This window comes from Vidua chalybeata, chromosome 5 (assembly GCF_026979565.1).
Source record: "Vidua chalybeata isolate OUT-0048 chromosome 5, bVidCha1 merged haplotype, whole genome shotgun sequence".
NCBI lineage: Eukaryota > Metazoa > Chordata > Aves > Passeriformes > Viduidae > Vidua > Vidua chalybeata.
The window spans coordinates 42685986-42710639 of record NC_071534.1 but is presented as its reverse complement, the minus strand read 5'-3'; the positions used below and the strand labels follow the sequence as shown (position 1 = coordinate 42710639).

The window sequence follows — 24654 nt, the reverse complement described above, 5'->3', positions numbered from 1 at the left end:
TGAAATTTAGTATTACACTGCTGTTACACACAATGGATTTACAAATAGTGCAGCATCCTCCTTGAATACTAGGAGTATCTTAAAGAGAATGAAGTGTTTGTGTTAGAGGTGGGGGACATATTTCTGTTGTTTGGTTTGAGGTTTGGGTTTTTCCTGGGGTTGGGAGGAAGGCAGGGTTTAGCATTTGTAACTGATTTTTTGACATTTTTGAGGGCTTTATTTTGTTTACTTTTCAGCTTTTCCTTGGCCATCTTGATAGTTTGGGGTGAGGTAACAAAGGAGGATTCTTGTTTGAAGAGGTGGAACCTGGGTAAATTGAATAACAACATAAAGAGCTCACAATTTAGTAAAGTGAAGTCAGTCCTTGCATTGGCGTAGGGAAAATTAGATCATCACTTAAAAGTAATTTGAATCCTGGTTTCTTGTGAAATGCTTAATAAGACATTTGTGAGAACTTTGTGACTGTTGTCAACACTGTACAAATTATGACCATTTTAGTTTGCAAAGGTCTTTTAATATATACCTAAATTTTTTTCAGAGAGGGAAGAAAGGAAGTAAATTCTCGAACTTCGAGATTTTCTGTGTTCAGTGGAACTGTTTTAACACATTTCGCTAAAGTAGATATTAACAGAGGAGAACATCTAGGATATTGATATTGTTCAGCTTGCATGGGACATGGCTTTAATAAAAAGCATAAGGTTAAGTATATATGTTCCATATAACACTATGGAACGACATGAATTATTTTATGATATGTGCAGCTTTTTTTTAATGCTTAAGTAGCTGTTCAGTCTTGGTGGAATGGACAAGTTCAGAATAATTTGCAGATTGTATTTTGAGTACCATATGAGTTTCTGTATAGGGGTTTTTACTTCATCTTATTAAATGTTTCTATGAAATTTTATTTCAATAATGAAACTGTTTTAAGCTCAAGCTTTGACTCAGACCAGAAAATACAAGGAAATTAGCTCTAGCCCCAGCATTTATTAGATAAGCTATAGCAGTGTAGCTTGTGTAAGTACCATTGCTGCCAGTGTAGAAATGGTACATGTGGCATCCTTGGCTATGTACACCTGCTGTTTTCCCCTGCACCCAATCTAGTATTCATCTGACCCCTGCTCAGTGTGAAAAATGACTGGAAAGCCAATGTAGAATCCTCCTACTTTTCTGAATGAGCTCTCTGAAGAGTAAGTGATTGGACAGAAAAAGGGAAGGTCAGGCTGTCTTTGAACTGCTCTTTTTGGTCTTGACCATAAATACATAGGCTCTGTTAATTAAAATTGATTAGATTACAGATTTGATTCTTCTGGATGTAAGATGTAAGCTAAAGGAAAGAAGTGGGATAAAAGGGTAAGGAAATGTAGGGGGGAAGAGAAAACTTAGGATTTAGATTTTTGAACAGTGTTGAGCTGTGGCTTTAAAAACTTAAAATTTTAGAGGGTTTTACTTTCTGTGCAGATACTCAGTTGAAGCTTAACTCACATAAATGAGTATTTTTAGTTTAAAGATAAAAGTAACCATATTTAAGTGTAATTTTTAATCTTTTGAAAACCCTAAAAGCAAATGACTGCGCAGGAAGATTTTTGCTGACTCCGTAACTGACTCAAGGGTTTATGTAATAAGGGCTATGGCAGTGGGTCATGTAACAATAGCATATGTAGTACTTGGAATATCCTGAACTCTAGTCAGACATGAATGGTACATGTACAGTACAGCACAATTTGCCTTATTAGCTCTGATATCTTTAATTTCTTCTGAAATGTGCCCTTTTCTTAAGAAAAAAATTGTTTTCTAACATGTTAAAGGTATGGTTATGTCATTGATACCTCACTTCATGAAATAATTACTAATCTAATGTGAAATATTCCTCAGAGGTCAGTGAAAATACTGTTTCCTTAAAATCTTTCTGATTTACCATGAGTCAATTATTTCAGTGGCTACTGACAAAAATTATACAAAAGCTTACTCATATAGTAAATATTTTAGCATTACAAGGAGAAATATAAATAATTATTTTCTGTTTTTACAGTATTTTTATTATAATTTCATTGACCTGGTATCATAATTTTTCAGCACAATTAAAATCTGTAAATGTAGGCAGCTTTGATCTTGACTAAATTTTATGAAGGGTCTTCAACTAAATATCACTGTGAAGTTAAGGCTACAGTGGGTATTTTAAATTGACTTTATATACTGGAGTGTAGAAAGTTCTGAAAGTTACATTTTTAAAGCTAAATTAACTGTCATTGAGGTTAACTGTCATTTAAGCTGTGTGACTGTTTACTTTTTGTATATATAACTTCTATGGTTAAAGTCAATTTTTTCGTACAGTATATCAGCTTTTTTAATCTTAAGGCGTTCAAAGGGATTTCCAGGGTTTTCAAAGGGATTGCAGCTATGGCTCTCAAGTTCTGATCCTGAATTGCCCCTGGTATCCCTGAATTCTTTTATTCTTGTGTAGTTGTTAGGACCCAGTGTACAGTTTCTCTTTAAACAAGGCAAAAAGAAATAAGTATTTTTCTGGACTTGATCTTGCTATATATATTGGTAATGAGCGCAGAGTCGTTTTTATGGTGCTTTCAACTGCAGACTTATTTTGAGTAGCAAAAGCTGATTTGGGAAAAACAGGCTTAGTCACAAAGGGGAGCAATTTGTTGCAATTTATCTAAGTATCATTGTTGAAAAATTTGGTATCTAAAGCAGTAATTACACATATCTACATTTTCTCTGTCACCCGTTGTCAGTCTGACTCGGGTTTTGTTTTTTAGCACTTTGATTATTGTTTCCAGTAAATCTCCATATTGCTAGATTGCTTCCTTTGGCAGTTCTGCTTTTGGAATAAAAGACTAAGTTGCACTAAAACAACTTTTTTAATCATTTTATTTCAGTTATCTAGAAAAGTATGAAAAAGTCCATCATTTTGGGGAGGAGGATGATGAGGTACAACCAGGCAATCCAAAGCCACAACTTCCTATTGGTGCAATTCCAACTTCCTATAACTACCAGCAACACAGTGTGTCAGGTAAATTCTTGAGAGTAAAAGTGCTATTTCCTTCATATGTGTGGATGCTTTTCTTTTTTTTTTTTTTTCTTTAAAACTGTCAAATCTGTAGGACACTCACATGATTACTTTTATACACTCAAAAAACTTTCCACTGTGAACTAGAACAAAACAAATATTAAAATCCATAAGCTATTTCTCTTCTTTACAAATATTATCCTTTCTAATTAGTAGAGCTCTGTAGTTACTTGTCTTGCAAAAAATTACCATGAAAGTTTGCGGTGTGTTTCTTTCAGTCTAATTTCTCCACAGAGTCAAATACCCGAATTGAGCCTACAATTAGTTAAGCTTTAAATCAGAAGCTGGTGGGCTTTGTGAAATGGACGTTTAATTTGTTGTGTAGAAATTGACTTCAAATTGTATTACAATTCCATTCTGCTTTAATTAAAAAGCTTGTGTTTTGTGAGCTTTTCTTTGGGAGAATGTGATGCATTGTTGCATTCTGGAGGTGTGTCAAGGGAATTGATATGTTACTAGAAAGGTACACAGTGAAGTGGAATGGGTTCCACATTTTGGCCAGACAAAAAATACATTGCATACTGTAAAAACTTGTTAAAAATGGCAATAATTCGTAAACAAACTTTTTCAAAATGGTTACTTACAGTAATTTTGCATAATATATTGTTTCAAGATTAATGAGTGTAGCTGTGAAAATATTGTTGATTTTTTTTTTTTTTTTTTTTTTTTTTTTTTTTTTAAGATTATCTTCGTCAAAGCTATGGGCTGTCTATGGACTTAAACTCACCAAATGACTATAATAAGTTGGTGCTTTCACTGTTATCTGGACTCCCAAATGAAGTGGACTTTGCAATTAATGTGTGTACTCTTCTTTCAAATGAAAGCAAGCATGTTATGCAGCTTGAAAAGGACCCTAAAATCATCACTTTACTGCTTGCAAATGCTGGGGTGTTTGATGACAGTAAGTATATAACAACATTTTTGCAACAGTAAGTGTCCGTACCTGTTGTGTCATCTTTCACAACTCATGATAATTAAAATGTTAATAACTTACTTCACAGTAGTATATCTAGTTTTTTTCTTTACCTTGTCCACAATTACAGGTTTTATCAGATGTTACCTTTTAAGTTAGATCATCTTAAAAATTTATGTACCAGGTTAGTGAAATGTAATAATTAGTTTTCTGATAGTGAAGTTCAATTGTTCAGGTTGCTAAATTTACAGCATTGGATTTTCATCTGCTTGTAGTGTATTACTGTTTCTTTTTGAATTTGTAGGACCATGCTGTCTTTCCATAATTCTTTTTTAATGGCAAGGCAGATTTAAAATTTAAGAAAAGGTAGTCTGAAAACAATGACTGGCTAACATTTTTGTCCTGATACTTCATTACACATTTAACTGCAGTGAAATTCAGGTTATAATAAAACTCAAGGGATTTTCAGAATTACTTAATATGTTAGCACATAAATTTCAAATGAGAGTTGATTCCATCAAAATACTGAAGTATGTCAAATAAATTATTCAGATTTTTTTCAGTGTGAAAAAAATACCTCCATGCCTGATTATTCCTTGTTAATGGCATTCTGTCAAGAGAGGAGCAAAACATAAGTTAACCTAAACCATTGTAAAATCATAACAGCATAGCTTTTATCTTGGGGTGGTGAGGAGGAAGTATTTACCAGGTTTATGTGCTGAGGTTTTTTTTTGTTTGGTTTGGTTTTTATGTTTTGTTTTGTTCTTTGTTGTTTTTGTTTGTTTGGGGGTTTGGTTTTGGGTTTTGTTTGTTTGTGGTTGGTTGGTTTGTTTTGTTGGGTTTTTTGGTTTTGTGGAGTTTTTTTGGTTGGTTTTTTTGTACTGAAATTCAGAAATGAGCTTCAGAAAAAACTGCTCATATGAGCCTTTTCAGCCAAGCATAATTAAGTCTGATAATATAGATATCATATCTGTTTGAGTAGAAAGTTTTTTTGCATGTGTAAGCACAAACATAGTATCATATGTCAAAGATCCTGTTTTAAAATTCTGGGGAAGAACCAGTGTTAGCCATGGTATATGGTTTAGTTGGGTTTTTTTTAATAATTGGCATTTTTACATAATGATTTGGAGCTTTCCCTTTCTCCCCACAGTATTTCATTAGTGTCCTCCAGCTTCTCTCTTGCTTTTTCTACAAATTTTCTGAATAGTTTGTACATTTTTCAATGTGTCATTGAAAGGAAAGGTCATTTAGTGTTTGCATCTAGTCCAGGCACACGAACTTTCAAAGGAAAATACTTAAAAGGAAGCTAAAGGGAAACTCGGTCTTCCATATAGTTCCAGAATGCTTGCCCTCTAGATTTTTGAGGTTACCATCACTCCCCTGTTGTTTTGATGAACCATCTGTTGATTTAGGAATTTGCAAATAATTTAATTGAGTATTATATTGCTATTTAAGTATTTTTTTGGATGCTGTAGGGGTAGACAATGTTTTCTGGAGTTCTTAACTTGAAGAACAGGTTTATTCCATCGCTTGTCTGCTTAGTGTTTTTTGAAAAATATTTGATGTAAAGCTGAGAGGAATGATGAGCATGTAATGAACTCACTGTTTTCATTCTCTGGGAAAAATTACATTTTTATATTACATGATTATGTCTTCTTCTGGATAAATCCAGGGAAATGCCCTAGCATCATTAGGAGGACTAATTGAGACAAATGGGGGAAAGAAACAGCAGGGGTATGTTTACTTATTTTTGAAGCATGAAACTTCAATTTGAAATACTTACATGGTTTTATAGTATAAATAATGAAGGTAAATCTGCCAGGTTTCATGATGAAATAAATGAGTTCTCTAGTTAGTAAATTCAGGCATTATGAAAATACCACCACAATAATTTCAGGTGGCAATAAAAAATAGCTGATAAACTTCATTTAATACAGGTTTTAGATTTGTCTTCTCTATAATTAAGGTTTTATAATTGTTATTATTTATAGTGTTTTTAGGTAAAATATGTTATCAGCTTCCCTCCTGTCCCCTTCTAAACTTCAAGATGACAGTTGGATTGCAGGTCCTGGGGCAGCCCCAGGGCTTTGGGGGTTATATAGTATATTCAGCTTGGAGAGCTGCTTGGTTTGGATTCTGTGAATTGAAAGCTGATGTGGTCTTGGAATTGAGATTTGTAGCATTTTCTACAAAATAAGAAAACATGAATGAAAATGTTTAACTTAAATGTGTTATTAGTTCATTACAGAGCTATTGCAATGCAGAGTTTATTTTTAGATCGACTCAACATTTGAATCAGATTGACTGAATCTTAGCTACTTTCAAGGAGTGATGATTACAAAAGCTGTGGTAGTGGCTCAGTCAGACATCCAAGAACATTTACTACTGGTTTTGGTTAAATACTGAGTTTGACTTGAATGCTGTTAAAATCTTACTACTGCTTTTTAGAAAACATAAGCAGGAATTTGTTTAATTACTACAGTAGTGTTTGTGCTTACACGGCACACATGGAAGACAGTTCTTGTTGTGAGGGTGAAAACAGAGCAATCATCTTGACTCTTGGAAAAGAGCTCTGGAAAAGTTTCCCCAGAAAAGTTTTTTTTTTGCGTTTTTTTTTGGTTTTTTTTTTTTGGGGGGTTTTTTTTGTTTTTTTTTTTTTTTTTTTTTTATATAGCATTCACAATCTAGCCCTTTTCTTATGAACTACTTACTCTCAATTTATAAATTTACACTGTAAAACTGCAGTAAGTGTTAATTAAATGACAACAGACATTTCGGCTGGTTTGTGCAGTATTTTTTAAGATCAAAAAGAAACATTGGAAAAGTCTATAGTGTTCTTGAATCTTTATTTAGTTTATGGATTAATAAAAAATGTTCATTTTAAAAATTTTACTAAATTATGCTTTTTGTGCTTAAAGCTTTAGGATCATTTTCTGCTGTATTTGGAGAAGAGTGGAAGGAGAAAACTGATAGAGATTTTGTTAAGGTAATTCAAAAATTACGAAAATAATTTTGTACTGCATATGGTGGGTATCAAATCCTTGAAAAAGATTGAAAATTCTAAGATATTCTAGCATATGTACTTAAAATTACTCTCAGCTTCATTCCTTTTATTTAAATATAATTGGACACTATGTCTCAGTTATCTTAAAATGTTGGGATAAGTAGGAAGAAGTGTATTAAGAAGAAAATTGGTATAGGGAAATGAACAAAGGTTTCCATGTTTCCTTTTATAAGGAAACTAATATGTGTGAAGAAAAGGAATGTTGGGCACCATACTTATCAAGAGGCAGCAATGCTGTGTTGTGTGCTGTTTAGTTTTGAACTGCGATGATCAGTAAAGAAACATTCTGAATTAGAAAAGTTAAGATCACAGCATAAGAAGCTATGAGAAATGCGTTAATAGATTAGCAGTGTTGCTGGTTTGTTTCAGTTAAAACTGTTTTTGCATAAAGCTTTTTTAATCTTTCCACTAGAGGGCATGAGCTACTGTACAAGCAGTGAAATGAAGTAAAAATAGAACTAAAGTTTCTTTGTACAAATGGTTATTTATTCTAGATGAACTTTTTTAGGTGAATAAGAGCATGCATTATAGCTGAAAGAGATATGATATTTCAGCATATTTACTATGATATGTGATTTCTTTGAATTGAATTACAGGTGATTTATGTGGCTGAAATAGAAGAAAGCTAGATTAAAATATATTTGGATATCTTATGCTTTTTATTAAATAAAAATGTGAAGAGATAATCTTTTGAGTTCCTTATAAAGCCAGATTTCTGCTCAAATCCATAATTGTTTTATATACTGAAATATCTTGCCAGTATTACAGAACAGTATTTGCTGGGAGCTTTCTCCATTTATCTTTTGTTTTGTTTTTATGTAACTCGGTTTGGGAACAAGCAGGACCATAGTAGTTTTAGTTAATTGATTACTATTGTTGAAGTACCAGTGTAAAGATTCCCTAATCAAAATTTCCTAAGTAAACTTAAAACCAAGAAGGCTAGGTTCTCATGTTTGTGAGTATATGGACTTGAAAATACGAATGTGCTTGAAAATACGAATGTGATACAAATCTGCCAAACTTAAGTGTAAAAATCAATGTTTCATAATCTTCAAAATTTCCCTTTTCCACTGAAAAAGTATGTCCAGAAGTACTGTAGGTTGTGGGGTGGTTAGGTGGTTGGTTGGTTGATTTGTTTTTTGGGGTTTTTTTTGGAAGCACTTAGCATTTCTGTGTTGACTTCCCGCTAAGCTGTCACAGACTGTTGCTGATCTAGAGCAACAGCAAGCACCATGTCTAGATCTGTAAACATCTGAAATTATACAGTATTCAAATTTATTACATACTCATTACTTATATAAATTTAAGTAATTGTTGTAAGGACAGGTGGTTCTTATAAATGTTTTAACAAAGTTTTAAGTAGAACCACTGTAACTGCAATAAGGTTTACTAATAAAAAACTTGGATGCTCTCCAAGATCTATTTTTGGACATTACAACATACATAGTAGCATTCTGTAGTGAAATACTGCTGACAGCATGGCAGAAATACTCAGAAAGCACGTGAAAAACTTAACATCAGATGTAAAAGTATCTCTAATGCCAGGAATTCAGATTTTTCAGAGCATCTCACTACAAGCATTTGTTTGACCTTACTACTGGAAGTAATTTATTTTGTATTGCAGCTGTGGCTGTGTCAAAACAGAAGTTGGGGGAAGCATGGGAGCTTCCTGACGTAGGAGAGAGATATTTGGTTGTCAGCACAGAGGTTGTATGTCTGGTTTTAGTGTTTGGTTTTGGGTTTTTTTAAATGTGCTTGTGCAGTTTTAAAAAAAAGAATGGCTATTAAGTAAGTTACTCCTTTCACCATTCAAATTATCTTTTTTTTTACTACTCTTTTTTTTTTGTTTGTTCATCTTGGTGCTAGTTGTGTCCTCCAGTATCACTGCTCTGTCAGTTGAAGATGAAAAGCAGTGTGTTTCTTTATACTAAACTTCAAGGGAATCAATTACCTTTCTTTTCTTTTTTCTTTCCCTTCCCCCCGCAGTCCTTACTGCATTATATAAGACTGTTGGAAAAATTTATATTTTTCATTATCTTACCTGCAGCAGGACATACTTTCTCACTTTTTACTGAACTTACTTCTAAACTGAATCAAATGTTTTTACTAGTCAGTGAATCTGTTCCATTAATTGTCCAAATTGGAGTATTATTTAAGTTGAACCTGCTGTTACCTTTTATACCTATGTTAATTTGTCCTGTTCTCCGCTCTTGATTTTTCCTCATGTTTCCAATGAGCTTAAATGTCTAGTTAGCTGGGATGACTGCGTGTCCTTACTTAAGGATTGGAACAGCTGGCATTTAGCCAGTCATCTTGTATCTCTCCTTGTTTGTTTTGTTGTCCCTATCCCCAAGCTCTGATGGCATCCTGCTCAGATGTTTTCTCCTCTACTCTGGAAACTTTCCCATTTTTTACTATTTCACTTAGCTTTGAATATCCTCATGTTACCAAGGTTCACTTGTGAGTATCGTTCACTTTCAAGAGTCATTGGTTCATATAATACGTTTATAATCTGATAGATTTAGCTGTTTTTTCAGATATTTCTTTTATGTCTCCAGCAGCTGCTCAGCATCTGATGTGTAGCATATGAAAAATTGCATTACATTTCTTCATGCACCATTCATCTTTGTTTACTTCAGTCAAATAATTTGCATTTCATGTTCTTGGACTACTTGGGGTTTCCTCTAGCTGTAGAGTTCCAAAATCCACATACATGCAGTTCTTGTGCCTTACTTACTTCTTTGATTTTCTTCTTTATTTTGTGATTTTTTTTTTTTTGTTGCCAAACTCCTTTTTTATATATATTTGATTGTTTTTTTCATTTACTGTGCATTTATCCTCTGAATCTTTCTCAGATAGTGTGCAGAGAGAGGTCCTTATGCACTTAAATACCTGAAATACTTTGCAAACATCACTTTTCTTGTCTCCCAGAGTAATCTGTCAAGCTGACCTGACTCCAGTTGCTCTCATATTTTTCTTGAACAATAAGTCATCATACCATTGGTACATTTTGTTTTGTGGACTCAAATCTCCATTGCTTTTATGGATACTCATTTGGTTGATCTTATTTGCAGTGAATTCTGTATAATCCTTTGCCGTTTTTCCCAAAGGAACTTGGGTACTGTCAGTGATCAGACTGTGAATGTGACTCAAGTTCTTTACCTTTGTCCATTATCTCTTAGCATCTGGATATCATGAAGCCCCATTTGGTTGCTTCCAGGTTTTAACTTTGTTTCTATTAGCAGTCCATGATTTAAAAAAAAAAAATATATATATATATAAAAATAACTAGTGATAAAGACCATTTCTTTTGCACTGTCATGTTTATTTCTATTACAATGTAGTATTAGATTGCAGCTTTCCTTTGTAGTAGGGAATAAATAACTGCTTGGGATGCTGAACTGATTTTTTGTTGCCTTTGTGCTATGTGTTTTTCAAATGAATACCCAGAAAGCTTCATTATTTCTTTCCACTTTTGCTGTTCCTTTGGGAAAAAAAAAGAAATTGTCATGTTTCACCTGTTCCCGTGCAACAGAATTTTGCCTGCATGCCTTCGTCTTCTGTGGCTTTTGGTGATAGCTTCAGTATTAATTAGAAAAATCTGTTTGTCACAAACAGCAAGAAGTTAAGACTTTTTTCTAGCTGTTATTGTCTTTGCTAAAATGAGGTAATAATCCTTTCTGTGCAAGTAAATCCTCTTTACTAAACAGTACTTGGATGCCATTTAGCAACATTGCAGTGAAAGAAAAATTCTTTTCCTTCCAATTTAGAAAATCTGTAGTATTGTATTTGTCAAGAAAATAGTAGTGTCAAGCTTGGTATGAATGCTGTAATTTAGTAATTACATTTGCATAGCAAAATTTCTCCTGCTGTTCAGCTGGTTGTACTTCCCATCCTTTCCTTTTTATCCAGATTTATTGGTGATTTTATTCTGTGATTATAGTCAAAAGAGGAACAGTATTTCATTAGTGAGTCAAAGAAACGTACAAATTTTTATTAGTCAAAGGAAGGTTTATATTTTTGTTCAGATATACACATTAGAATGCATATATCATTATATATTTTTCTATTATTATACATCACACTGTGTATTTTTATTAGCTTGCAAACCTTAATTCCTTGATTAATTCTTGAATTTCAACAGGGCTAGCAACAAAACAACCATTGACAGACCAGGACATAAATTTGTAAAGTAATTTGAATTCCAGTCTGCTGAAGTGTTCTGCTTTGGTTATATTTATAAAGGTTTTTTGTGATGGTGGTGGTTGTTTCTCTCTTTTTATTGTGTTATGATGAAGTAGGAAACACAGCAACAGCTTTAAAAAGTCTTTCCAAATAACAGCTCCTTGCAGGAGTCTTAAAATCTGCTGAGAGTGGGAGGTGTCACCTTATTCTGCCTTAGGTCATCACCGTTTGTAGGAGATGAAGGAGGATGAGCTGTACCTTTTTTCCATTTGGAAATACTGTATTTCTAATAATATATGGAAAACTGCCCCATAGTTGCTGTATGTGCTTCAGCAGAGCACTTCTGTGATAGTGTTGGTTGATTGTGACCGCATACTTCTGGTGCTTGAAGGGAAGAATTTCTTTATGTAAAGTACCGAACATCTTGCATGTCGTCACTTCTGGTTACTATCAGATGAATCAAGGTACTAGGAAATTTTAAAAGAACAATTATTTTAATATTATTTCAATATTTTAACATAATAGAAATAAAAGTAATTAATATTTAAAGAAATAGCCCCTATAAATTAAGTATTTTTAATTCTTTCTTCAGTTTTGGAAGGATATTGTTGAGGATATTGAAGTTCGTGATCTAATTTCTGACAGAAGCAAATCTCAAGGTGAGACATCTTGACTAATCTTAATACATGCATGTTGGTAAATCAAGCAAAGGAAGGACTAATGTACATTTATTTACTTCATAGATATTCCATCAGAAGAATGGATTTGGGAATCCTTATTTCATCCACCTCGCAAATTGGGCATTAATGATATTGAAGGGCAGCGGGTACTTCAGATAGCAGTGATTTTACGAAATCTTTCTTTTGAAGAGGGAAACGTTAAGCTTCTGGCAGCTAATCGTACTTGTCTTCGGTTCCTGCTACTCTCTGCTCACAGTCACTTTATTTCTCTACGGCAGTTGGGACTTGACACACTGGGAAATATTGCAGCAGAGGTAATGTGCTTTCAAACAGAAAAATCCAAATATAAATTGATAAAAGCAGTAGTGTTAATGAAATTATCTTTTTCCTTTATCATTGGGTGGAGAAGGAATTAAATTATTCTCTGAATTTGTAATTAGCAATTTGAAAACAAGTTCAGAGCCAAAACTAAAATACGTATGTGTCTGCTTGCTAAAATAGAATCACATGAAGAAGACTGATGATGTAGGGAGCTAAGAAGATAGTCATATTGTATCATTTTTAGTTTAATTTCCCAGAGAGAAGAAAGGAATTTGTTAAGTTCTGCAGTCTGTATGCTCACTTCTTCACTTTATAATCATAACTTTTAGTCATGACTTCCATACAGTGTGTTTAAGAAAGAGGGTTGTAGAGGATTTTATGTCCTGTGTACTTTGTGTAAATTGATCATATGCCACTATGCCACTGGGTATGCTGCCAGAATCATGCAAGGCTGCTTTTTTTTTTTTTTTTTTTGATAAGTTTGAATGTTATAAAATACACTATTTCGGTGTGTCATATTACCGTGCGGAAAATCATATGGATTTTATAGGTAGTGTATTCAGATAGTCCTTATATTTTAAAATATAGCATATAAATTTAAGTAAAATGGGTACTACCAGAGAATAAGACTGGAAGTATTGGTCCACTGTTAAATATTGAAAGAAAAGATGGTGTTTTTTCATTTGCCATGTACCAAACTTCTTTTGAATGAGAAAGAATGTTACTTATGTCTGAGATCTCTAGTTGAGAAGCAGAAGTAGAAACAAGATGAATGACTGGAATAGTATTTGTGAAGGAATATGTTTTGTTGCTCAAGTTCTGGTCTTTGTTGGATATTAGAATCCGTTTGTGTATACTGTTGACTGCCTGAGAATAAAGTTATTTTCCTTATTCTGAGCACTGGAAAGTGTAAATTAGATTGCTGCTTCAGAGCAGAAAAAGAGGAGGGGGCTCAAAATGTTAGGTACAATCAAAAGCTCACAGAGTTCAGTTTTTATGAACACAAGTGTAATTTATGTATGCTGCACTTAAACACTTCTGAACCTTATATTTTGATAAGCAAATTTAACTATTTGAGCCGTTAGCCCTATGTGGATAGTGTTAGTAATTTTTTTTCTTTCTCATCAGCTTCTTTTGGATCCTGTTGATTTCAAAACTACTCATCTTATGTTCCACACTGTTACAAAATGCCTCATGTCAAGGGATAGATTTTTAAAAATGAGAGGTAAGATCTCTGGCTATTCTTGTTGTTGTATCAGAATTGTAATTATTGTTGTTTAAAACTATTTTGTATTTGTTTTTAAGGCATGGAAATCTTGGCAAATCTTTGCAAGGCTGAAGATAATGGTGTCTTAATTTGTGAATATGTGGATCAAGAATCCTATAAAGAGATCATATGTCATCTCACACTACCAGATGTGCTGCTTGTAATCTCAGCACTTGAGGTGCTATACATGCTCACAGAAATGGGAGAAGTGGCCTGCTCAAAGATTGCTAAAGTAGAGAAGAGCATAGGTAAGGGAGAAGCAAAATCTATTATTTCTCTCGCTTATATTAAAAAAAAAGACTTAACCACTGACCGTGACGTATTCTTAAAAATGTGGCTTGCTTGTGTGTGTGTGTGAGCACACAGCATGGGGATGGAATTTACTAAATCTATTCATTGTGTCCTCAAGGAATTGATGATGCTAAAAATTCTGAAGTGTTTTTTTTTAATGCCACAAAATGTGTTAAAAAAAAAAAAAAACCAAACTTACAGAAGCATGCAAAGACTTGCTCCCTTTCAGTACGTGGCAATTTTAAAGCAAATCAGTACGTTCCAACAGCATTTGTCTTGTCCTAATAGCATTCTTGGTTTTACATTCAATACTTTAGATACATTAGTATGTCTGGTTTCTATGGACATCCAGATGTTTGGACCTGATGCTCTTACTGCTGTAAAGCTCATTGAACATCAGTGTGTTAGCCAGCAAGGAATACTTGATGTCAGACCACAAGTAATGGATCATGGTTCTTCACAGGCCCATGCAACAGGTGTCCCTGGTGAGTATCACTGCAAGAGAACACATGGTTCTATAAAATTTCACATATGAACTATGATTTTTATCTTCTCTAGATTTCTGAGTGGTTTACATAAATAAGTGTAACATTGTGCGTAACATATGTCTCTTTTTCAAACACTCACTCATGAAGAAAATACACTTATGTTATCCAAAGCTATGTTAGCCAAAACAGTTGTGAAAACAAGCTTTAGAAGAATTTTAATGTTTTTCAGTTGCTAATCTGAAAATTCTCTGAAAGTTACACACATTGCTTATTTTAACTTTTTCAGTGGAAAGAAAAAGTATCTATTCTAGATTGTTCCCACAGTTTTCAGAAAATTAGAGGTCCATTTTATATTATGTTTTACACTGGGTATTATTGGGCAGTAACATCAAGTATTTGGTAGAATTGCAGAGATGAGATAGACTCACTCTTGAAGGTTGTAAACAGTTTCCTGTTATGAACAAAATTGTAACTTAGGAAATTACTAAGATAGAACCTTTGGAGCAGATACTGCTTGGCATGTTTAAGTGTGCTGTTTTCGGAATGGGTGTAGATACCAGAGCAAAAATGGTTGGGAGAGAATGTAACCAAGGAGGTGAACAAGAGTGAATAGGATGAACTGATGTGACATTGCCACATGATCCTTTGCATTACATTTGCATCCACTTAAGAACTGGAAAAATAATTGCTGTGTATTTGTGCCTGTTTTTGAGGAGTATTGTGCCACTTCAAAATCATGCTCAGTACTATAAGGTACTGAGATTATGATCATGAATCTGGAAGCAGCCGTTCACTAGGTGCACTCCTCGTGATTGCACTTGAGTGATGACTCTGGCCCTGGCAAGTCCTGCTTCATTTTGGTAAACTGTAGTGCAGATCTGTAGTCTGCTGTGGGCAGCTTTGTGACTTGTCTTAGCTGGATACATCCTTACTGACAAACATGGGAGACACTGTACCAGTGGATGTCATGAAGTGCTTCATTCAGGAGGACAAAAACCATTTCACCAAGTTTTGTTTTTTTTTCTTCCCCACATTCTCTGCAGCCTCTAGGACAGCACCACATGTTGCTCCACCTCCAGGAATAGTAGAAATAGACAGCGAGAAATTTGCATGTCAATGGTAAGTGTATAGTTCTGTTCAAATACATTAATGAAGAAGAAAAACAAAGAAAAATACTGAATGTACATGTCACAGATTTTTCTAGTTTGCTTCTCTTTACTGTTAGACTAATTCTTCTGTCAAATCCATTCTGTCATTGCTTTGAAGAAGTCTGAAAGCAAAAACTCAACCAGACTATTCAGTCTTCGTGTGTTGCTTCATGAAGTTAGTTTTTTGTCTCTTAGGACAGAATTTGATTTAATTTATTTTTTAAATTGTCAAGCAGTGTTACCTGTTTCACAGGTATTTTTATCTGGTAATGTGTTGCTTTATTACTGAATCAATATAAAAGTTGTTATCAAATTATGAAGCTAAAGCTCTGCAAAACTCTTACATGATCACTGTGAACCTCAAGTTAAAGAAGATCAGTCTTTTCCATTCAAATTCTCTTGCTTTCAACTAATATTATTGTCAGATATTTAGAGAGAAACTGTCTCTCCTGTGCTTCTTGTGTAGACCACTGGTGATCTTCCTGAGCTCTTTATCTTCTATAAATCAACTCACCTTCCAAGTATTCGTATTAATCGGTTCCTGATGGGCCTTTCACCTCCACTCCTTCACAGCTCTTAGGTTCATCTTTTGTCAAACTGAGGAGATAAGCACCTTCCTGATAAAGTGGATGGAATTTACAAAGCTTAGTGTTTTAGGTTATCATGAAGTTATACTTCTGGCAGAGCTTTGGCTGTACGGGGAGAAATATTGCGGATTTTTGTGGTCAGTGGATGTTACCATGCTTTTCTTTGCACACTGCAAAGTATTATTAACCATAATAATTAATGCTGAAAGAATGAGAAATTACATATTTAGGTATTTAAACAGGGATACCTGGAACTGGATACTTTCTATAGTTCACATTAGCAAACTTAGATTAATGTACATTTTCATGGTATGCTTTAGTCAGTACTTCCTACTTAGAGAAATGGGAAAATGAGTAAATCATAGCAGTAGAATTTAGTTACTATCTCTTGAATGCAGCAAAAAGACAAGTTATTTAAGCTGACCTTCCTGGATGTTTTACTAGCCAGCTTAGATTCAGTAGGAGGTGTAAGTGCAGTGACAGTAAAGTATTGATCACAGACCACATTTCACAATTTTAAGTCCTGAACATCTCCAGTTTGTTGGTACCAGTGTTAGTGTGTCAGCCTAATATGACATATCCAACAGAATAGTGACTTGTCCAATATGCCAAATTTAATTAATACCTAAGCTTTCTGTTAATATAATGTAATCTCTGTTTTTGTAATAACAAAATTCTAACAGCTGCAGGAGAAATGGTACTTAATCTTTATGAGCGAACACAATTTAAAGAATGTAATCATGGGCTTTTCATCTAGTTACATTTGGAGTGTAGGGCTCTACGAAGAAGAACTCAGTGTAGTTTTACAGAATGTTAGCACCACATAATAAATGCTGACAACTAAAATACTTCTTTTATTCTCATGCCAGTATTTGAGCACTGAGTGTGAGTTGTTACTTGCCTCTGTTTGCTGCTGGGATGAACAATTCCTTTGCCTCTGGGTTGGAGTAGTGGATTTAAGAAAAATAAAATTAAACTGATAGATGATGTTTCCTTTTCTCAGAGCTTCCTGTGAGGTTAGAGGTTAGATGGTCTGTGGACTTGTGGAGAGTCTGTAGGAGATAAAAATACTTTTCACTGCTAAGTGAATATTAGATGTTCAACAAACACTGACTTATGGTAAGAATGTGTGATGAAGAATTAGTTAGCTTTCAGCCCATCTTTTGCAGAAGTGGAATCATTAAAGAGTAAGAATAGAGCTGTGGGGAGGAGATGCCAAGAAACCATGCATTCTCATTTGTTTTTGCAAAATATACAATAAAAAAGGCATAGGTATAGACAGTTTAGCATAAATAAAAAATAATACGTATATAAGTATGAAAATAAGATATTGCATGTAAAACTGACGGTAGGTGTTAGGTAGGGATCCAGTGTGTTAATTCATAAGCAGTGAGAAAGTGTGGAAGAGGCATCTGACAAAACAGTATACTAAAATGCTTTTTTCCCATGTTGTTGGCAGATCTCAAAAGTGTCTGTGATACAGACTGAAGTGTTTTAACAACCCCTTTAAAAATACTCTCCATATTTTGCCTCATAGTTTATTTTTTCTTCCTCAGGTTGAATGCCCATTTTGAAGTGAACCTTGATTGCTCAGTCTCTCGAGCAGAAATGTACTCTGAATACCTCTCTACTTGTAGTAAATTAGCTCGAGGTGGAATCCTAACATCAACTGGATTTTATAAATGCCTGCGGTAAGACAAGAATTTATGCAGCAATAAAGAAATAATTGTATGTTCTCAAAACTAACCAATAGTTTTAGATTTCTTTGAAAAGAGATCTACTGAGTTGAAAGACATCCTGTTTTGGAATTTTAATTGAAACAAATGTTTAGAGTTTGTTTAATTTTATTTAATTCTATTTCAAGATCTTTGAATGGGTTCCTTTACTGCCTCTAGTCCTTCTAATTCTTTCTGAAGTAGTTTTTTGAGATTTTGTAATCTTCACTTCGGTTCTATGACATCTTGGCCATCTGGGGGACCAACCTGCTAGTCTCAGTGATGAACACTAACATGCTGTTGGAAAATGCTGCTTTGTTGTAAAGATGCAGGCATTCCTTCTATTACTCTGCACACAAGAGCAGTTAGGTAAGAAACATTGTGAGAGTTGAGTTATTGTGTTTATTTACTTGGATTTATGTTGTGTTTGGCAGAACTGTCTTTCCAAATCATACCGTGAAGAGAGTAGAAGATCCAAGTAACAATGGTCAAGCACATATACATGTGGTAGGAGTGAAGAGGAGAGCTATACCACTTCCCATTCAGATGTACTATCAGCAGCCACCAACTTCGTCTACCCCAGTTGTCCGGGTTGATTCAATTCCTGATGTGTCTTCGTCTCCTTTGCCAGCAGGTTTTTAATTTAATTATGTATAAAGTATTTTACATTGATTCTGAAGCCATAAGAAAAGGCAGAAGTTTTTGAACATAGCTTGAAAGTGTTAGAAGTTGAGGCCACAGAATTTGAGTTTATTTAATAATATTGAGAATAGTATTTGCAGTATTTCCTTGTATGCCATTCTAGTCTTTGACGTGTAACCCATAAGCTTTCCAGTCAGCAGACAAGCCATTGTTGCTGCATCATTAATTCAGACTCTGTAGAGCTGAGAAAAGAAACTGCTTCGTGTAGAATTGCAGTTTCAGATCTTGGATTTTTAAAACTTTGTTAGTTAATGTGTTTGAAGTAATCTCTGCTTCCAAACTTTTACTGTGTTTATTTCAACAGGAATCCCACATGGGCTACCAAGTGTAGGAAATCACTATCAGAGGACCCCTATTAACCAGTCTTCAACTTTGACAGCAACTCAGATGTCTTTTCCAATTCAAGGTGTTCACACTGTGGCACAGACTGTTTCTAGAATTCCACAAAATCCTTCTATTCATACACAACAAAATGCTCCAATGACTGTTATACAGAATAAAGGTCCAATATCCTGTGAAGTAGTGAAGGCTGCAGTAATACAGAGCTCTGTTCCTCAGTCTGCAGTTCCTGTTCCTATTGCAGTAGGAGGAGCTTCTAATCAAAATCACAGCACCACAGGCCAGCAGCCGTCTGTTACAGTTGTGAGTTCTCAGATGCTTCACCACCAACCTGTAATTCAACAACAGTCCCCACTGCACGCAGTGGTACCAGGACAGATACCTTCAGGCACTCCTGTTACGGTAATTCAGCAAGCTGTACCTCAGGGTCATATATTTGGCAGAGTACAAAACTTACCAGCATGCAGTTCAGCAGTTTCACAGGGTCAACAGCTAATCAGCACATCATCACAACCCGGGCAGACATCATCTCAGCAGTCCTCTGTGGGTAACCAGCAACAAGATACAGTCATCATAGCACCACAGCAGTATGTCACAACCTCTGCATCTAACATTGTTTCTGCCACCACAGTTCAGAATTTCCAAGTAGCAGCTGGGCAGGTGGTTACAATTGCAGGTGTTCAGAACCCACCAACATCTAGAGTAGGGTTTCAGAATATTGCACCAAAGCCTCTGCCGTCTCAGCAAGGTCCACCTACTGTGGGGCAGCAGCCACAGCAGCAGCCTCCACCACCATCCCAGCAAAGTGTAGTGATAGTAAGCCAGCCAGCTCAGCAAGGTCAGACATACGCACCAGCCATTCATCAAATTGTGCTTGCTAACCCAGCTTCTATTCCTGCTGGCCAAACTGTCCAGTTGGCTGGACAGCCGAGCATTACTCCATCATCTTCACCATCCCCTGGTCCAGTTACAAATAATCAAGTCCCTACAGTTATGTCATCTTCATCTACCACTCCTCAGTCACAAGGACCCCCTCCTACTGTTAGCCAGATGCTTTCTGTAAAGAGGCAGCAGCAGCAGCAACATTCACCAGCATCATCGCAGCAGCAGGTACAGGTACAACAATCGATGCAAATGCAAGTTCAGTCACAACAAGCTAATACGGGAGTTGGCCAGCCCAACTCTGGTGAGTCTAGCCTGATAAAACAACTGCTTCTTCCAAAAAGAGGCCCCTCAACTCCAGGGGGGAAGCTTATACTCCCAGCTCCACAGATTCCTCCACCTAACAATGCAAGAGCTCCTAGCCCTCAGGTGGTTTATCAGATGGCCAATAACCAGACACCAGGTTTTGGAGTTCAAGGACAGTCTCCAGCTCAGCAGCTGCTAGTTGGACAGCAAAATGTTCAGCTGGTCCCGGGTGCAATCCCGCCCCAAGGGGCAGTGCAAACAGTACCCATTTCTAATTTACAGATATTGCCAGGCCAGTTGATCTCAAACAGCCCAGCAACTATTTTCCAAGGGACTACTGGCAACCAGGTTACGATAACAGTTGTGCCAAATACGAGTTTTGCTACTGCAACTGTGAGTCAGGGAAGTGCAACTCAGATAATTGCTCCAGCAGGAATTTCAGTGAGTGGAGCACAGACAGGAGTTGGGCTACAGGTGCAAACCCTTCCAGCTACTCAAGCACCTTCAGCTGGACAATCACCGTGTACTGCTGCTCCCCCATTCAAAGGTGATAAAATAATTTGCCAAAAGGAGGAAGAAGCAAAGGAAGCAACAGGTTTACACATTCATGAACGTAAAATTGAAGTTATGGAGAATCCTTCCTGCCGAAGAGGATCTGCAAACACCAGCAATGGGGATGCAAAAGAAAATGAAATGCAGGTGGGAAGTCTTTTAAATGGGAGAAAGTATAGTGACTCCAGTCTACCTCCTTCTAACTCAGGGAAAATACAGAATGAGGCCAATCAGTGCTCACAAGTCAGTAATGGGCCATCATTAGAAATGGGTGAGAACGGAGCTCCTGGAAAGCAGAACTTTGAACAAATGGACACACAGGAAATTAAAAGTGATTTGAAGAAGCCCCTAGTTAATGGAATCTGTGATTTTGATAAAGGAGATTGTTCTCATTTGAGCAAAAACATTCCAAATCACAAAACTTCCAATCATGTAGGAAATGGTGAGATATCTTCAGTGGAACAACAAGGGAATTTGGATGCCACGCAGCAAGATACAGCCAAAGGTGATCAAGGGGAAAGAATTTCTAATGGGCCTGTATTAACTTTGAGTAGTTCACCTGTTGTAAGCGGTACACAGGAGGCTGCAAAACTGTTAACCCAGCAACTTAGTGGTACCAACACTGATTTACCTAATGGACCTCTAGCTTCAAGTTTGAATTCAGATGTGCCTCAGCAACGCCCAAGTGTAGTTGTCTCACCACAATCTACAGCCTCTGTTATACAGGGGCATCAAATCATAGCAGTTCCACACTCAGGACCTAGAGTGTCCCAGTCTACCCTGTCCTCCGAAGTTCGGTCTACTAATGGCACAGCAGAATGCAAAACTGCAAAGAGGCCAGCAGAGGATAATGACAGGGAAACTGTTCCAGGAATTCCAAATAAAGTAGGAGTTAGAATTGTTACAATCAGTGACCCCAACAATGCTGGTTGCAGTGCAACTATGGTTGCTGTGCCAGCTGGAGCGGATCCAAGCACTGTAGCGAAAGTAGCAATAGAAAGTGCTGTTCAACAAAAGCAGCAGCATCCAACCACGTATATACAAAGCATGGTCACACAGGTATGTTGCAGTGTTCTTTTTATGTTTATTCTGACTGTGATTCTGACTAATACTGTGAAATAACATGACTGAAAATGTGAGCTCAGTCGATATCTCTTGTATAGTATTTCAGATATTCAGAGAAGGATACTTTATGTTCTTCCACAGACTAAAGTTTTAACAGTTTACATATTTCTTCAGTGTCAGTGACAACAGTGGAATTCAAAATTTTTAGCTTGATAATATGCAGTGAGGAAAGAACTTCTGCTCACTATTTTCTTCCTTAAAGGATGAACTGTTCTAAAAACAACAATGATATGCTGGATGGTCTTGTGAAAATGTCAGTGTTGTTCTGCATTTTGTTCTCGGTCACTTTGGAGGGGTGAATATCTTTTTTTGGAAAAAAACACACCTGCATCTGGATGGCTGAAATGAGTTGAAGTTCTTGCATTAGAAGTTGGTCTTCAAGGTCTTGTTTTGTGGGTTCACTACAGTTAGGAGAAAGTATTATTTTGTAAAATTGTTGAAATATTTACATTTATTCATTACAAAATATTCACAATGTTTTTCAATAAGACAAGCATTGTTTTGGGGTTTTTTTCTCTGTTTTCCAAGCTTTGGTGAGAGTTTGTAGGGCTCTTTTGTCCCTTGATTGAATTTGTTGAACCTTTTGAAAGTGGTTACTCCCTAACACTTTACTAGAAATAAGGTATGGAGATTAGGAGTATTTATAAGTAAAATAATCATGTTAGAGATTATTCTGTTCCCTAGAATTTATTTTAGTTTTATACATAGACAGAAAATCGCTCTCCAAAAAAAAACCCATTCCTAACCTGAGTAGGAGCAAAGGGAATAGAATGGTAGGTCTGGCAGTTCCGAGTTTTGACAGACCAGAGAGAGGAAGACCCGAGTGTATGTTAGTACATTTTGACCTTGGAGTAGCAGATCTTAGCCAGTAAATGCTGGCTAGTACTGCTTCATTTTTTGTGACAAGTTAGGTTGCTCTTGAAAACTCTTTTGACTCTTCTAGTTGTCAAAAATCATGGTTAACAGTTAACAAGTTTCTTCCTTTTTTAATTTCTCTACTTTTTGCTTCTAACCGCGCCAGTGCACAAAGTTAATTCTTCAAATGTATTTGAATGTCTTTGAACTCACTCCTAAATTTTTGCTTAGGTTTTGTTGGGGGAAGATCTATATTTTTCTGATACGTTATTTATCTTTGCTCTTAATAGAAATAATTTTATCAAAATTAGTAGTGTCTATTAGCAGCATAGGGACAACATGCTAGGTTTTCTATAGTGCGGATATATTAGCTATGCCTTGCTTTTTACTCCAAGTGTCTTTATTACGCAGTTTGAATTTCTGTTGTAGCTTCTTAAGGATTTGGCTGAAGTACAAAATGGTGTGGCTGCCTCTTGAATGGAATAGGTTTATTTATTCCCTCAATATGTACCTGAAAAGAATTTGCAGTTGTATCTCAAGTAGCTACATATGTTTAGATTTTAAGAATTTTGAGAAGGGAGTAATGCATTTAACTATTTCATTTGATTCTGATAATGTATATCATGATACTAGAGGGGGAGGATAGAAAAAAAAATTCTGTGCTGATAGTTTCTTCTTTACACTATTCCTAGTATCACTATAATTAATAGTTACTACATTTTTCATTACCTCTGCAAATAGAAATGCTGTCTGCTGGGTTTGCCATTTGGTAGAAATTTGCAGATCAGAAAAACTTGGTTTAATGTCTCCTTACCTGAAAGCTTGCTCATTCTGCTGTCTGTAGGATGCCCTTCCTTTCTTCAAAATTACAGAAATATGGGAAAAATGAGTTAAGTATTTTGAATTTGGTGAGAAATTTATTCATTAACTATTTGCCTTAGCCATATCTCTCCATATTTGTGAATCATGTCTGTTCATAATACTGGAAGCACAGACTTACAGTTTAACCCATTTTAGTGTACTCTGTTCAGATATAGTGATCATCATAGTTTGGCTTAGGATTTGCAGAGATATTTACCACTTTTTTAAAATTAATATGTTGGATTATAAACTACCAAAATCACCCTGGCCAGCTCTTTTTCTTTCTCTAAAGCTGCTGAGCAACTGCAATAGCCATTGCTTTTCTGGAAAAGGAGATGCTAAGTATTTCCAATATTAAGTCTGCTTTTAGGAGTATTTTTAAATATCCACAAATGTAGCCAAAGTCTCATGAACTTGGTGTGATGACTTCATTTAAGATTAGGCCTTGTGTTAATCTTCTATTTTCTCCCTCACATTTTGAGTCTTCCTCATCTGATAAGCAGCTTCCTTGTCCCTAACTTTTTTGAAAGGCAGCAGCTGAGGAACACGTTTTTTCACTTGAGCATCTGCATTGTTTTATCCTCTCTGAAGTACCTAAGTATATATTGGCTGTCTTGCAGAAGAAAAAGGGAGAGCATGGTTTTTACTGCAAACATTGTGAAATTTATTAGAAATAAAATCCAGTGGAGAAAAACGGCGAGGGACAGAGAATAAAGGGATATTGGCAATGGCAAAATTACATAACTGCTGAAGCTTTTAGTGTGTGATGTCCTGTTTGCTTGTTAGCAAACAGCTTGTATTTCAGAGAAGTGTGAAAGGGAGAGAAGAAAAAGAATTGTAATAAAGGTAAAACCAAACAGGTAGACTGAAAAATGAGGTTCAGGGGACAGAAAAGGAAGGAGAGTATTGGTTATGCAACTACAGTAGGATTAGCTGTCGTGAACTACAGAGAGGAGAAAGGGAAGATGCTTGAAAATAAGGAAGGATGTCCAAATAAGGCAGGAGTGGAACAACAGTCTGAAAACTAAGGAAAGCAAGAAAGCATTAAATAATCCTTAAGGGAATGTAGAAGTTAAGAGAAATTTGTTTCCTTATATGAAAGGTAGTTTGAAATGGGATGATACAGTGTGCTTGGGGAAAAATATTAATTTAATTGGCCTGTTAAAATTGTATACTGGCTGTTTATGTAAGTGCCACTTACATGTAAGCCCATGTAAGTGCCACTAAAATCCAGTTAGACAAATATGGGTTTCTTGTATGTATAATCTGAGATTATTCCCTATTAATTGTATGC

General features: G+C 35.6%; 1 protein-coding gene across 1 annotated transcript in view; it reads left to right on the top strand.

Moving 5' to 3' along the window:
* ARID2 (AT-rich interaction domain 2) overlaps positions 1–24654 on the top strand; it is a 93140-nt gene that overhangs the window by 50384 nt on the left and 18102 nt on the right. The window contains exons 4-15 of the mRNA XM_053942777.1: positions 2889–3022; positions 3762–3980; positions 6911–6978; positions 11834–11900; positions 11985–12235; positions 13371–13467; positions 13548–13757; positions 14118–14285; positions 15332–15407; positions 17580–17714; positions 18173–18372; positions 18745–21578. Of these exons, the coding sequence (XP_053798752.1) occupies positions 2889–3022; positions 3762–3980; positions 6911–6978; positions 11834–11900; positions 11985–12235; positions 13371–13467; positions 13548–13757; positions 14118–14285; positions 15332–15407; positions 17580–17714; positions 18173–18372; positions 18745–21578 (4459 nt within the window). The remainder of the gene's footprint in view (positions 1–2888; positions 3023–3761; positions 3981–6910; positions 6979–11833; positions 11901–11984; positions 12236–13370; positions 13468–13547; positions 13758–14117; positions 14286–15331; positions 15408–17579; positions 17715–18172; positions 18373–18744; positions 21579–24654) is intronic.